The 16,336-nt window shown below is 47.6% G+C and overlaps 2 protein-coding genes across 3 annotated transcripts; one reads left to right on the forward strand and one right to left on the reverse strand.

The window, feature by feature from the left end:
- The first annotated feature begins 558 nt into the window (after positions 1-558).
- On the forward strand, positions 559-8,675 carry LOC123115436 (thioredoxin-like 2, chloroplastic). Of its 2 annotated transcripts, none has more exons than XM_044536598.1 (4): positions 559-958; positions 1,542-1,730; positions 7,784-7,948; positions 8,202-8,675. In XM_044536598.1, exons 1-4 carry the CDS (start codon positions 794-796, stop codon positions 8,328-8,330), a joined length of 648 nt encoding a protein of 215 aa, XP_044392533.1. In that variant the 5' UTR covers positions 559-793; the 3' UTR covers positions 8,331-8,675. The 2 variants fall into 2 exon arrangements, with proteins under 2 accessions (XP_044392533.1, XP_044392540.1); XM_044536605.1 differs by having other exon boundaries at positions 7,895-7,948.
- Positions 8,676-9,222: 547 nt separating this feature from the next.
- LOC123115427 (polygalacturonase) lies at positions 9,223-11,878 on the reverse strand. The gene is made up of 6 exons (XM_044536589.1): positions 11,105-11,878; positions 10,862-10,993; positions 10,603-10,773; positions 10,429-10,449; positions 9,816-10,331; positions 9,223-9,665 (listed from the first exon to the last, which is right to left on the reverse strand). Exons 1-6 carry the CDS (start codon positions 11,351-11,353, stop codon positions 9,432-9,434), a joined length of 1,323 nt encoding a protein of 440 aa, XP_044392524.1. The 5' UTR covers positions 11,354-11,878; the 3' UTR covers positions 9,223-9,431.
- Between the last annotated feature and the right edge of the window lie 4,458 nt (positions 11,879-16,336).

The raw sequence follows: 16,336 nt of genomic DNA on the forward strand, positions 1-16,336 counted from the left end.
CCCCATTGCCATCGCTAGGCCTCCAATGTCACCTGGACAACAACCATGGAACTGGAGTTTGCTCTGGTACTCGTCGAAATATATGAGGGATGAGATGTGGGAAAGGATTTCAAAGGTTTGGAGCTAGCTGGAACAAAGCCATCGCAATCGACGAGTGGATTAGGTGACCCGATGTTGGAGACGGAAAGAGTTTGTCAAACAATGATACCTCCGTTAATGGGGAAGAGCTGGCTGGGGCAACACCGCCACTTACTCCACCGAGATAGATCAGAGAACGGGGAAGGTAGTGCTACAGGGGAGGTTTCTTCAAAGTGGATTTCGTTCACGGTGTGAGTGCAAGATGTAACATGAAAGTATCTGGAATTCCACGCAAATCTACCTGTACCACATGTTTTACATCAAACGGCTGAGGATGCTGGATCGCACGATCGCAGCTAGAACCCAGATCTTCTTCGAGCAAGACCATTTCGAATTCTAAATTTCGAATGGGACAAGCTGCTGTCTGTCATCCGGGCCCCACTTATTAGTGGCACTCAGCTCCCCATCCACGCGAAAGAGCCAGCCGCTACCATCTCCACCACACGGCCACAATCTCTGACCCTCGCTCCTCCCCCCACCGCAACCAAGGAGGCGGTGGAGACGGCAGGAGCCGACTAGTGCCGCATACAGCCCGCTTGCAGCGACGCCTCCTCGGATGCTCCCGTCTCCGATACCAAATAGTTCGGTGCTTGCGGCGGCGGTCTAGGTGTGGTCGCCGGAGTCGTTGGCCCCGTCCCGGAGCGACGCAGAGCACATGGCCGAGGCCCTCCTCCACCACCTCCCCCGCCGCTTCGGCGCTTCCACCTCCGCATCCTCGTCGCCGTCCTCCCACGTGGTCCTCTCACCCGCCCCGCGCGCCGACCTGCGGGTCACGCGCTTGGCGGCTGCCGCCCCGCCTGGGCGGCCACGCCGGCTCATGGTGCGTGCGCGCTCTTTTTCTCCTGTGGCTTCCTCGGAGAGAGGATTTATGCGCTGTTAAGGGTTTTTGCCCTGTTGTGATGAGAGAAGCTCGAGTCTCATGTAGGGTTTGGAGTTTTGGGAAGATGGGGTTGCAGAAGTCTTCTGATTGTTTAATTGGGGTTTCGTTCTGGATTACTTACACAATAGGGAGTGTGTCCTGATTACTTTGCTGATTCATGTGGAGAGTTTTGTCATTATATGCAAACAAAACAGATACACCTGCAAGCCATAGATTTATTTGTGATGTTGGAATGAGTCTAATCGATGGCATTTACACACTATTTGCTTGATTTGGGCCATACGAATCACATTTACCATCACCTCACCTCTCCCTGAGAATTGTACACACGGATATTGGAAGTTGTGAATATACTTCAGACTATGTTACTTCATCCTTGGTTGAAGTTCTTTATGATGTGCTGAAACTAGAAAGGCTTCTTGCATTTACATGCTTGGGACATGGATAGGGTTACTGCTTAATTTATGCAACTGAGTGCTGAGAGTATTTGATGTCTTTGGACTTTCCATTGTTCTCGTGCCAGGCCCATGCCGCAGTGCGTTCAGAGACTGGTGAGCAACCAAAATGGTGGGAAAAGAATGCTGGTGCAAATATGATTGACATACACTCCACACAGGAGTTTTTGGATGCACTAAGGGATGCAGGCGATAGGCTTGTTATTGTAGAGTTTTATGGAACTTGGTGTGGTTCTTGCCGGGCACTCTTCCCAAGGGTAATTACCACTAATTCGTACTGATATATATGTAACTATGCACCGTTTGATTTTTTTCATGCCTTGATTGCCTTTTCTTTCAAATTTTGTTTCTCACATGTGTAGTTATGACTTCACATAGTTGTGTGGATAGATGTCATTTAGAAGGTATGTTGCTTGTGTAATAGTGTAGTACTGTTTGTTTCTTGATCTTGTTCCCGAGTTGCCAATGATCTTGTACAGAAACAGGGAAACATTTTCCTTTCTATTTATAATTGGTAGATTGGTATTGACAATCTTTACAAGACTAGGGCTAGATCTAAAGAAGTACTCTCTCGTTTCAAAATGTAAGGATATAGTTTCTGCAATGTTGTTTCGAAATATAAGGCTTGAATGTAGAATAACAACAACAACAACAACAACAAAGCCTTTAGTCCCAAACAAGTTGGGGTAGGCTAGAGGTGAAACCCATAAGATCTCGCAACCAATTCATGGCTCTGGCACATGGATAGCAAGCTTCCACGCACCCCTGTCCAAAGCTAGCTCTTTGGTGATACTCCAATCCTTCAGGTCTCTCTTAACGGACTCCTCCCATGTCAAATTCGGTCTACCCCGCCCTCTCTTGACATTCTCCGCACGCTTTAGCCGTCCGCTATGCACTGGAGCTTTTGGAGGCCTGCGCTGAATATGCCCAAACCATCTCAAACGATGTTGGACAAGCTTCTCTTCAATTGGTGCTACCCCAACTCTATCTCGTATATCATAATTCCGGACTCGATCCTTCCTCGTGTGGCCACACATCCATCTCAACATACGCATCTCCGCCACACCTAACTGTTGAACATGTCGCCTTTTAGTCGGCCAACACTCAGCACCATACAGCATTGCGGATCGAACCGCCGTCCTGTAGAACTTGCCTTTTAGCTTTTGTGGCACTCTCTTGTCACAGAGAATGCCAGAAGCTTGGCGCCACTTCATCCATCCGGCTTTGATTCAATGGTTCACATCTTCATCAATACCCCCATCCCCCTGCAGCATTGACCCCAAATACCGAAAGGTGTCCTTCTGGGGAACCACCTGGCCATCAAGGCTAACCTCCTCCTCCTCACACCTAGTAGTAATGAAACCGCACATCATGTACTCGGTTTTAGTTCTACTAAGCCTAAACCCTTTCGACTCCAAGGTTTGTCTCCATAACTCTAACTTCCTATTTACCCCTGTCCGACTATCGTCAACTAGCACCACATCATCCGCAAAGAGCATACACCATGGGATATCTCCTTGTATATCACTTGTGACCTCATCCATCACCAATGCAAAAGAATAAGGGCTCAAAGCTGACCCCAGATGCAGTCCTATCTTAATCGGGAAGTCGTCAGTGTCGACATCACTTGTTCGAACACTTGTCACAACATTATTGTACATGTCCTTGATGAGGGTAATGTACTTTGCTGGGACTTTGTGCTTCTCCAAGGCCCACCACATGACATTCCGTGGTATCTTATCATAGGCCTTCTCCAAGTCAATGAACACCATATGCAAGTCCTCCTTTTGCTCCCTATATCTCTCCATAAGTTGTCATACCAAGAAAATGGCCTCCATGGTCGACCTCCCAGGCATGAAACCAAACTGATTTTTGGTCACGCTTGTCATTCTTCTTAAGCGGTGCTCAATGACTCTCTCACATAGCTTCATTGTATGGCTCATCAGCTTAATTCCACGGTAATTAGTACAACTCTAAACATCCCCCTTGTTCTTGAAGATTGGTACTAATATACTCCGTCTCCATTCTTCTGGCATCTTGTTTGCCCGAAAAATGAGATTGAAAAGCTTGGTTAGCCATACTATCGCTATGTCCCCGAGACCTTTCCACACTTCAATGGGGATACAATCAGGGCCCATCGCCTTGCCTCCTTTCATCCTTTTTAAAGCCTCCTTGACCTTAGACTCCTGGATTCGCCGCACAAAACGCATGCTGGTCTCATCAAAGGAGTCGTCCAGTTCAATGGTAGAACTCTCATTCTCCCCATTGAACAGCTTGTCGAAGTACTCCCGCCATCTATGCTTAATCTCCTCGTCCTTCACCAAGAGTTGGCCTGCTCCGTCCTTGATGCATTTGACTTGGCCAATGTCCCTCGTCTTCCTCTCTCGGATCTTGGCCATCTTATAGATGTCCCTTTCGCCTTCCTTCGTGCCTAACCGTTGGTAGAGGTCTTCATATGCCCGACCCCTTGCTTCACCAACAGCTCGCTTTGCAGCCTTTTTCGCCATCTTGTACTTCTCTATGTTGTCTGCACTCCTATCCAGGTATAGGCGTATGAAGCAATCTTTCTTCTCTTTAATCGCCTTCTGGACATCATCATTCCACCATCAGGTATCCTTATCTCCGCTTCTTCTTCCCCTGGACACTCCAAACTCCTCCGAGGCCACCTTACAAATGCAAGTCGCCATCTTCATCCACACATTGTCCGCATCCCCTCCTTCCTCCCAAGGGCCCTCCTTAAGGACCCTCTCCCTGAACGCCTGAGCTACCTCCCCCTTGAGCTTCCACCACTTCGTTCTAGCGACTTTGGCACGCTTATCCCGCTGGACACGAATCCGAAAGCGGAAGTCAGCAACCACCAACTTATGTTGGGGTACAACACTCTCTCCAGGTATCACCTTACAATCTAGGCACGCACGCCTATCTTCTCTTCTCGAGAGGATGAAATCAATCTGGCTAGAGTGTTGGCCACTACTAAAAGTCACCAGATGTGATTCTCTCTTTCTAAAGAGGGTGTTAGCTACAATCGTGTTGTAGGCTAGAGCAAAGCTTAAGACATCTTCTCCTTGATTCCTGATGCCATAGCCAAAGCCCCCATGCGCCCTTCAAAACCTGTGTTAGATGTACCCACGTGGCCATTGAGGTCTCCTCCTATGAAGAGCTTCTCACCAATCGGTACACTCCTAACCATGTCTTCCAGGCCTTCCCAGAACTCCCTCTTGGTGTTCTCATTGTGGCCTACTTGCGGGGCATACGCGCTGAAAACATTGAGAACCAAGTCCTCAACTACCTGCTTGACCAGGATAATCCGGTCCCCACGTCTCTTGACGTCTACCACTCCATACTTGAGGCTCTTGTTGATCAAGATGCCTATGCCATTTCTGTTTGCAGCCGTCCCCGTGTACAACAGCTTGAAGCCGGTATCCTCCACCTCCTTCGCCTTCTGTCCTCTCCATTTGGTTTCTTGGACGCAAAGGATATCAACACCTCTCCTCACCGCTGCATCAACTAGATCCCGAAGTTTCCCTGTCAGAGACCCTACGTTCCAGCTACCTAAGCGAATCCTCCTAGGCTCGGCTAGCTTCCTTACCCATCGCACTCGTCGAGTCAAATGCGAAGACCCTTGCTCATTTTCCACTACATCCGGGTGGCGATGTAGCGCGCCACTAAGGATGCGACGACCCGATCCTCGCTCACTTGCCACCGTATCCGGATCAAGATACGGCGCGCCACCTGGGGGGTGACGGCCCGGCCCTTGCTCATTTTCCACCACACCCGGGTTCCGATGTGGCGCGTCGCTGAGAGGGTTATGCCCCAACGAAAATCTTTTGGGTTTCATCTCCATAAGAGTGGCTGAGTTTTTACGTTGGCTCGCCAAGCCTATCACAACCCTCCTCCTTTACCCGGGCTTGGGACCGGCTATGTTGAGACAACATAGGCTTGAATCTAGAATGGATATTTTTTTTCTCTTTCGTCATCATTTATCTTCCCTCTCTTGAAAATTTACCATAGACACACATACTACATATTATCTCTCTTATTATGTTATTATCAAGACATTAGCACCATACGATGGTACTCTTTTAGCAACCCATCATTGTGATGAGATAATAGGTTTTTGGTGAGTCGTCAGCTGTTACTGTTCTCTAAAATAGAAGAGAATTATTGATTGATCGCTGCATAGCTGAATGATATAGTGCCTTGAAGATGCTTAGAGGGTATGGACATATAGTGTTGAGTTAAGGCCAATTCCTTTGCTGAAATCTTCCTGGATCAAGTTGACCACGAGGTCATGCCTGATAGTGTGTTGCTGAAAATTCTGTGGTCCTGGTCCACCTAGAGATTCCACCAAGGGTAAAGATAACTCCATTTGAGTTCTTTGCTGCTTGGGCAGAGATCTTCTTGGTTCTTGCCACCATTCTGCCCGCCTGCAAGGTTCACAGAGAAATCTGTTCCGAAGTGTCACGGAACCAGCAACAAGCGCTGGAATTTTTATGCCAAACCTGCTATAAAAAGTCCCAGTCAAGCAATGCGCAGGTCACCTTTCTGCATTCTAGTCACGATAGAGAGTGCTAATTTATTAAGTATTCTTTCTTTGAACATTTAATCATTTATTAAGCATACTTAGGATTTGACAATCATCACAAGAATGTGCCAGTTTAGCATTTAGCTGGTACTCCCTCCTTTCCAAAATATATGGCGCACTTGACTTTGCACGGTCTTTAACGCACAACTTTGACCACTAATACATACAAAATTATATGAATCTAGCATGTATAAGTGGTATCATCGTATTTGTCTTGCAAAATAGTTTTATTTCATATATCTTTGTACTAATTCTGTAGGCATGCTATAAATGAAAATCATAATCAAAGCTATACAGCGGAAAAAAAGGGCAGCCCGGTGCATGTAGCTCCCGCTTGCGCAAGGTCCGGGGAATGGTCCGGCCACTTTGGGTCTATTGCACGCAGCCTTTACCTACATTTCTGTAAGAGGCTGTTTCCAGGACTTGAACCCGTGACCTCAGATTTAAAAAAGGGCAGCCAGGTGCATGTAGCTCCCGCTTGCGCAGGGTCCGGGGAAGGGTCCGACCACTTTTGGCTCCCTATATTGATGCCTCTGAAGATTCTCACTTTGGGAAGGAGGGAGTAGAAAGCATTACCAGTTAGTTAACAGTTCACAAGAAAAGGAGAGGCCAAGCTGCAAGGTAGACGTATCCCTGATTAGGGCTCCCTATATTGATGCCTCTGAAGGTTCTCACTTTTTACCAAGTTATTACACACCTGTTGTTTCTTACATAGAAGCTTATAGCCTTTTGAAGGCTGTAACAAGGCCTGGATTCCAGAATCTACTGAATTTGTGTGCATAAGTTATTACCTGCTGAACTGTCCGTCCTAAACTCATTGTCTTGCCATCTCCTTGTGGCTCTTTTCTCAGCCCCTCAATTTGGTTCGTTCTGTAGCTGCATTATGTTTAATAGGCATGCAGCTGTTGGGCATAGATCATCGCCAATGGCTGGCTGATTGTGTTTGCTTTGGGCATTATGTTAGCGTTGCAGATCTTGCTTGGTTCATGGTTCTTGAGTGACTTGGCTGCATAGTATTGAATTCATGCTCCAGCCAACTCATCCAAAAGTCTGAACTGATGGAGGGAGGCGGGCAATATATTTCAACACTCCCCCTCATGTCTAGGCTATTTTAGTCCTTAGACGTGGGATCGATGTAGGCCGCAGAATCGTTTTATTTTAATACTGCGTTGGCAGGTCTTGAACTCAAGACCTCTTGGCTCGGATACCATATTGAATTCATGCTCCATCCAACTCATCCAAAAGTCTGAACTGATGGAGGGAGGCGGGCAATATATTTCAACACACCACGACTGAGATTGCCCTTGCTTTAAAAAGGCTGCTTGCTTGCAATTACGAGGCGGCTCACCTTTGCTCAGGTCATGTGTTTTGGTGGCCACCTCATCTCCGTGACAATACGAGCTCTTACTGTCAACTTGCTAGCGACTTGCCATCTAGCTTAGCAAGGACTTTGTTTATTATCAGTTTGAAGAACTAATGGATGCTTTATGGATTTTATCATGATAGACTTTTTGTTTGACATTTTTGTGGCAATCCCTTTTTATAAACTCCATACTGAGTCGATTCATTGGTCTCACAGGTTCATTTTTTTACCTTGTGCTACTTGCTTTCCTTAAAACATAAGTAGTTTATGATTGCCATCTGATAGCATCTCCCTAACATGTATGTTTGGTGAGTGCATAAAATACTGTTCTGAAACTAATGGCATCTCAAATCACAATGCAGCTGTGCAGGACAGCCACGGATAATCCTAATATCGTGTTCCTAAAAGTAAATTTCGATGAAAACAAACCTATGTGTAAACGACTAAATGTGAAGGTCCTCCCTTTCTTCCAGTTTTATCGCGGAGCCGATGGGCAACTGGAGGCGTTCTCATGTTCCTTAGCTAAGGTAAACCTACATCATCCCCTTCATAGGTCACCTCACAATAGGTAATCTTTAGTTACAACTCATAATGTACTGTATCAGATTGTCGGAAACTCCAGACACATGATCTTGTTCTAGAGAGGCTTCTTTTGCAAGTGTTTTCACTTTATTGTTTTGTTGTTCAACAATGGGTTCAGAAAATAGGCACCGATAAATACTTTGTAACGTTTTGTCCAAGTTCCGTATGCTCTCATTAAATCCAGTCTCTCCTTTACAGTTTCAGAAGCTGAAGGATGCCATTGCCGTTCACAACACTGATCGCTGCAGCATTGGTCCACCTGTCGGAGTAGGGGATGTGCTTGATAGTTCGAGCTCCCAGGAGAAACCTACAGAAGCTGCAAGCTAGCCCTCCTTGGAAATCATCTGTTTCTTTGTCCGACTCATTTTTTTGCCCCACTGTAATCAGCTCAGGACAATCTTCAGTTTTCCTGTATAGAGGGGGTTCACGTACGCATCAGGTGTTGTGAGGATTACTGTTTTACTCTCAGGGAAGGAAACTGTGTATCATATATAGCGTGTCAGCTTTTCCTTGTGCTTGGCAGAAGCAGTAGTGTTATACTACATCATTTTAGGGGTGGTAAAAGTCATGAACTCCGTCCTGGGGCTGTCACACACCGTTGGTTTGGCCAAGGACGTGTGGTGAAGCTAGGCCTAGGTAACGAATAAAGAAGCGGCCGTTTATTTCTAATTACACTGATTTTCGTATATCTTAGTGATCTCTCTGAGCCATCCCAATCATCATCTGTGCCTCACTATCTGTGAACAACAGAGCAAAAATCGCAGCAACATTTTGCTAACATTGTGCTCTTTTGGAATACAATTTTTGTATACTGTGTTGTACAATTTGAAGGCTATGTTCAACCATCAGGTGGGCATCCAGCTGAATTTTTTGGTTAATACCAGCTGATTTCATTAACTCTTCCTTTCTTCCCGTGTGGTTATTGTTCATAACGGAAGCACGTTTTAGCAACTGCATACTGAGTCAAGTGACTCAAAATTAATGAATTATTCAGACAATCAAGAATATCAAACAGATAAGAAAACCTTATTTTCTGGCTAAATAGCCGCATCTCTTCTCTTCGCCCTGGCACATCCAAGGTCCTTTTCAAAATTTGAAAATAATCAGCCAGAGAAAAGTACATAAGTTCTATTCAGTATTACTCTTTGAAATTGTTTTAGTTACAGACTGTTCTCATGTATGACTACAAGTATTGCATGCAAAATACTACTCACCGTAAGCCCCAGGCTCCCAACTACTGTGCCTACTTCTATACATTTCAATGTTAGCATGTATCCTTCCATTGCATGACTTCACTCAGAATCATCCCATTGCATGACTTCACTTGGAGAACCAGAGGAAGCGTATCGAAACACGTAACCCTTTCTGCTCATCAACTACAACTAGGCACGCCCCAGCGATTCCGTTTCAAATCCTTGTCATATATTTTCAATCGTTGAGACTACATGGCTGTGGCATAACTGTTCCCAATTTCCTCCATTTTGCATTCTGACAGGTGCTCTTTGCATCACCACCCCCTCGTTTTAGAGTAAGCTTGACGTTGTGCAAGGCTATCCCATGGCAAGGTACAGCTTTACTGCAACTGAGCTTGATAGCCTCTCTTGAGGCACTTGTTCCCCTAATGTTCTTAAACAACACATTGCTCACCTCCACAGCCGCTTTCTATACAAAAGAATAACACACCAGGTTATATCTATGTACATACAGCGCTTGGTATGAGCGGGTTGCTATCTCAGAAAACAATCAACAAAAAATAAAATCAATGTACATAAACAAATGAATAAATCCATCATGGTCGTCATGTTCTTTCACCTGTTTATTACATGGTGTAGCCGAGTCACAGTAGTTCTGGTCGATAATGATCGGGTTCTGTACATTATCCATTATCATGTTCTTGAACACGATATTCTTTGCATAACCCCGCCCGCCCTGCCATGTCTTGATACGAGCTCCATTTGTCGTGTCGTGCAGTCGCACCCCGTCAATGGTGATGTTTGCAACTTGAGCTTGAGAGTTGCGATCACCTAAGCTCCCAATGCTTATCCCATGCCCTGGTCCACACACGATGTTCTTGACATGTAGATTCTCAGTCCCATCCTCGATTGACATGCAGTCGTCCCCAGTCTTGATTGCACAGTCCATGACTTTCACATCCTTACTATGGGCGATATGGATTCCGTCGGTGTTGGGGCTAGTGCCAGGTGCTCTGATTGATAGGCGTGACATCCTTACATCGCTGCAACGCTCCATTGATATGTGGATTTGTTGGCTGTTCAACACTTCTAAATTATTCACTTTCAGATTTGTACAAGAATAGAACGTCAAAGCCTGGAAAGTGAAAAGAAAGATAGCCAATATGTAAGCAAGAAAAACAAGGCTACTCGATTGGAATATGCCAAGTAAGATGATTGGAAGGTGCACTCACCGTTGGAGCTTGCCTGCAAGGCTATGAAGGAAAAGAACAATTCATATTAGAAATGTTTCAGGAAAAAATAAATTGAAAGCTGTAATAGTTAAAACTTTTTAAAGTTGACAGTGAAACGTTACATTTTCCTAGTGTTTTTCATTAATACACAACTTAGAAGTTCAATGTACTTACGAGTTTTGTGTTTACTTTGCAGGAGTTCTGCCACCAAATCTTTCCATTTCCATCAATGGTCCCACCACCGGTGACAGTAAGACCTCTCACAGATCTGAACAAAATCCAGTGCCTAATGGTATCCTCTATCCAGTATGATCTCTTTGGAGGAGCTACCAAAGTACCTTCAATCTGGAATTTGTAGAACTTGTCATCTTTGTTTGCAAAATTTGATGGAAGAAAATAATGTATGCATGTTATTGTTATTCATCTATCTCACCATTAACTTGATACTGGATTTGCATGGGCCAGAGAAGGTTACATGCTTCGTTAGGCATTTCTTGCCCTTGGGGATGAGCACAGTGCTAGGATTCAAAGAGGAGCAAGCTGCAGCCCACGCCTTTGACAATGCCTGCAAGAAGTGGATGCGCAAGAAACCCGTGGTAAACCTTCCGTATGCATTTCTATCTCTAGTGAAATGAATTATGCTATGTATTTTGAGTTGATTTTGTGCTATACATACCTTTGTGTCGTCGTGGCGTCCATCCCCGTAAGCCCCATATCTGAGCACACTGAAAACATGATTTGACTGTAGAGATCGGTCTCTATGATCAGACCAATTTGTCAAAGGGGCCACTTTCATGTCTTTCTTGGCAAGAACACAACACAAGAATAATGACAGTAGAGAGAAAAGGGGCACAATGGAAGCCATTTGTGCACTCTTAGTATGTGCTGGTGGTGCTGAAACTGATGGGATCAAGTATTCCATCATGAGGATTATTTATAGGTGCCAAGTTTGGTTGGAGATCTTTGGATGTTCTTAGCTCAGGTTGCTTCTGGTTGATTAGCTAAGTTGGCATCGATATTTGGAGCGTAGCAACAGAAGATTCTCCTGGCATGGGAGTCAAGATAAATGTGCTTGAAACATTATGTTTGCCTTTTTTGCCATTGCACCCAACTAACCCAGTTTGGCTTTTGAGATTATTTCAACACTAAGATCCAAACAGCAAAATTAAGGACACCTGGAGTACCCACTGTAGAGACAGATCATCTGAAAAACGCATGCATTTCTTCGGTGCTGCACTCTCCAGACCCACTAACCTTGCATGGACGTTTGAACCCTTACAGATGTATAGCCCACTGGCTGGTGGAAGTAATGAATCATCGTGCACCTTATCAGTGCTAATGACAAATCATCAGGGAAAGAAGGCATGTGATTGCATTTGGACCTTTTCAGGTAGGTATCTTAACATTCATGAACAGAGGTTTCAGTTATAGGATCTTAGCTGAGAAAGGAAAAGCGTGGGGCTCGATTCATGGTTGCCGATTTGATGGAGATTTCTTGCGCTGCATCTTAGCGAGGTCATTTGTGACGACCCAAGAGGGGATCGGCTTCATGGCCAGAGGTAAGGGACGAGGAGAGGAGCAGGATAGGTGAGAAGGAGAGAAAGGGGATGAGGGCAACTAGACTTTTCTTATTTCATATCCTCCACGGAGTACAGGGTAGGTCTCTTATACTTGCACACACACGCCTGGCCACATGTGGCCCACTGGCACACACACGCTCACCCCTTTCTATCTATTTCACCTTCCAGGTCCACCGATACTCATGTATCAGGTGTGACATTTGCCTCCCCTTGAGCGCGAGCGTCTTCATCCCAACAGCTTGCCTCCGGGTAGCGCTGACGGAGCACAGAATAATCCTCCCAGGTCGGGGATTCAGGAGCTAACGAAGACCACTGAACTTTGACCTGCACAATTGAGTTGTTGCCTTTCTTCACCATGCGACGTTCGAGAATGGCAATAGGTTGTACCGGTGCCGCTGTGAGGTTCGGTGCACGGGGTAGCTCTGAGAAAACTGGACTGTAGTCCGGAGTGAAGGGCTTGAGCTGCGAGACATGAAAAACTGGGTGTATGCGACTGTCGTCCGGCAACTGGAGCTTGTAAGCCAAAGGACCAATGCGTTCCAGAATCTGAAATGGACCAAAGAACTTGTACGCCAATTTGGGGTACGGGCGGTTAGCCACTGTTGACTGTGTATATGGCTGAAGCTTGAGCAGCACTGAATCACCCACTTCGAAGGAACGCTCTGTACGATTGCGATCAGTCTTTTGCTTGCACCTGTTTTGAGCCCGCGCCAATTGATCACGGAGCCAGCCACTGTGAGTTGCCCAGTCCAGCTCGGTGCTTGCATCCGCGGGCAACCTGGTGGCCAAAGTAGGTAGACCACCCAGGTTGGGTTCTTTGCCGTAGAGTGCCTGGAACGGTGTTGTGTTTAGCGATGAGTGATAGGTGGTATTGTACCAGAACTCAGCCGTGGACAGCCACTTTCGCCACTGCTTGGGATTGTCATGCACCGCACATCGCAGATACATCTCGAGGCACTGATTGACGCGCTCGCTCTGTCCATCCGTCTGAGGGTGATATGCTGTCGAGTAACTGAGCTTGGTGCCGGCGGCGTCGTGGAGAGCACGCCACATTTTGCTGGTGAAGATAGGATCGCGATCCGAGACAATCGAGTGTGGCACCCCGTGCAGCTTGATGATGCTGTCCCAGAATGCACGCGCCACTGTTGCTGCTGTGAAGGGGTGACGCAAGGGCACAAAATGCGCGTACTTAGTGAACCGGTCAACAACGACCATGATCACCTCACAGCCCTCAGACAGTGGCAAACCTTCGATGAAGTCCATGGTGAGGTCATGCCACGGCTCTGTAGGGATGGGCAGAGGTTGCAGCAGTCCGGGTGGCTTGATATGCTCGTGCTTGGCGTGTTGGCAAACGGCAAACTGGTGCACGAATTCCTCCACGGCCTGCTTGAGGCCCCGCCAGGCAAATAGCTTCTTGAGGCGCTGATATGTGGCCGTGACTCCAGAGTGACCCCCAATTGCGCTGGCATGGAAAGCACTGATTAGTTTGGTCTGGAGTGCGGTGTTGGCACCAATCCAGAGCCGGTCCTGAAGGCGGATCACGCCTTGCCTGAGCTCGTAGCCGTGCTCATCCGGACTGAAGACAGCCAACCGTTGCAGCAGATCTTGGGCGTCAGCGTCCGTCTCGTATGAGTTCGCGACTTCTTGCAGCCACTGTGGTTGGCACACGGAGATGGCATCGAGGGAAAGAAGATGCCCGACGCGAGACAATGCATCTGCGGCACCATTGTCAACACCGCGCTGTAACTCGGTGTCCAACTGTTGCTCCCCCAAGCTGCACAAGCTCTTATGATCCGTGACGATGACGAATGGTGCCCGTTGTAGGTAGGCGCGCCACCTGTCTATCGCCATGATCACCGCAAGGAATTCTTTCTCGTAAATGGAACGGCGTTGATTGCGTGTGCCCAGAGCCTTGCTTAAGTAGGCGACAGGGTGGCCTTCTTGTACTAGGACAGCGCCCACACCCGTATCACACGCATCCGTCTCGATGGAGAACGGGCGGTTGAAATCAGGCAGAGATAGCACTGGGGTGTTCACCATTGCTTGTTTGAGGAGGTCGAACGCCGCTTGAGCTTGATCTGTCCAACTGAATCCTTTCTTAGTGAGCAATTGAGTCAATGGCTTGGCGAGAATCCCATAGTTCTTCACAAACTTGCGGTAATAGCCTGTCAAACCCAGAAAACCCCGGAGTTCAGTGGCATTTGTCGGTGTCGGCCACGCAGACATGGCACTAGTCTTGCTCTTATCAGTTGCCACGCCCTCTCTGGAAATAACATGCCCGAGGTACTCAATGCTGGGCTGTGCGAAGGAGCACTTGGATTGTTTGGCATACAGTTGATGTTGTCGCAGAATGGAGAAGACGGTGCGCAGATGATCAACATGCTCCTGCAGAGAACGGCTGAACACCAAGATGTCATCGAGAAAAGTAATGACGAACTTACGATTTGGTCCGGAGAACACCGAGTTTATGACACATTGGAATGTGGGTGGTCCGTTGGTGACCCCAAATGGCATGACACGGAACTCAAAGTGGCCGTGATGCGTTTTGAATGCAGTTTTCTCCTCGTCGCCTTTTTTCATACGGATCTGATGGTATCCAGCTCGCAGATCGATCTTGGAAAAGAAGGCGGCGCCAGCAAGTTCATCCAGTAGCTCGTCGATGACGGGAAGGGGAAATCTGTTTTTGATGGTCACCATGTTCAGGCGTCTGTAATCTACGCAGAAGCGCCAGGTTCCATCCTTCTTTTTCACCAGGAGTACAGGAGCGGCGTAGGGACTCATACTATGAGTAATGATCCCTGTCCGCAGCATTTCCGTAACCTGACGCTCTATCTCGTCTTTCTGCAACGGAGAATAACGGTACGGGCGACAGTTGATTGGTGTGGCCCCCGGTTCTAGAGTGATAGCATGGTCGTATTGACGGCGGGGAGGTAATCCTGTAGGTTCAGCAAAGACATCACTGAACTCCGTTAGAATGCGTTGGATCACAACTGGTGGTGGTTGAGCTGTTGCTGAATCTGGTATTGGCGCCATTTGGAGTTCTATTAAAGCAGCCCCCCAAATCTCGTTTGCATCATGCATTTGCCAAAGAGAAGCAGCATCCAAAGCAGTAAGGGTTGGCGATTCATCCGATCTAACTCCCTGTAGGTGTACTGCTGTCCCATCACGCTCGAATTGCATTGTTTTCAACTGCCAATCACACTTCATGGGGCTATGTTGCGCTAGCCAGTCGACGCCGAGAACTGCATCATAGACGCCCAAGTCCAGCACACGCATATCTGTGCTGAATGTGTGTTCCTGGCTGCACCACTGGAGCTGCGGTACCATGGCTGTGCAGTTCAGTCGCTGGCCATTGGCTACCCGTACAGCAATGGAAGGAATGGGTGTTGTTGTTGCTCCAATTCTGACAGCAAATGTTGAATTGACAAAACTGTGCGTGCTCCCCGAGTCCACCAACAGCAGCATCGTCTGGTTACCCACAGTTGCTCGCAGGCGAATGGTTTCCGCTGTTTCCGTGCCTTCCACCGCGTGTGCAGAAAGAAGGCAGCACGCGGGCTCTGCAGCCCCGTCTGGCTCATCAAGTAACTGCAGCGCGTGCACGGCTTCGTCAGATAGCACTTCCCCATGATCACCCACCTCTATTGTGAGCAACTGCGCTGAGCGTTTGCATTGATGGTCCCTGGAGTATTTGTCGCCACAACGAAAACAGAGGCCATGCTGGCGTCTGTAGTCTCGCAGCTGCCGCTCGCGCCCGAAGTCGTCCGGGGCTTGCTTAGGTGCCGGAACGACGCGGGGTACTAAAGTGGCAGGTGGCACTGATGGTGTTGGGGGAGGACGTCCCAACGCCGGTGGCACGCTAGGCAGTGGCGGTGGCCGTCCTGCAGAAGCGGGTCGTAGGCGAGGGCGCTGAATGTCCAATTCCTCCTCCTGTATGCGTGCAAATACGGTGGCTCTGGTAATGCTGGTCGGTGCTTGGATGCGCACCGCGGCTCGCAATTCATCTTTGAGGCCGAGCAAAAATTGGGTGACAAAAAATTTGGAGCTCAATGTGGCGTCGAGTGCGATCATGTTGTACATGTGCACCTCAAATTGCTGCCTGTACTCTGCGACTGTGCCTGTCTGTCGAAGCTGCAACAAATCATGCATCGAGGACTCGAACTCCTCAGGGCCGAATTCCTCTTCCACTGCCCGGCGAAACAAATCCCAAGTGATCACTGGATGCGTCTGACGGAAGGCCCGAAGCCAGAGAGCGGCATGGCCTTCGACGTAGAGTGCTGATGTTGCCACCCAGTTGTGTTGTGGCACATGGTAGAGCTCAAAGTAAGCCA

The sequence above is a fragment of the Triticum aestivum genome, chromosome 1B (genome assembly GCF_018294505.1).
Source record: "Triticum aestivum cultivar Chinese Spring chromosome 1B, IWGSC CS RefSeq v2.1, whole genome shotgun sequence".
Classification (NCBI taxonomy): Eukaryota; Viridiplantae; Streptophyta; class Magnoliopsida; order Poales; family Poaceae; genus Triticum; species Triticum aestivum.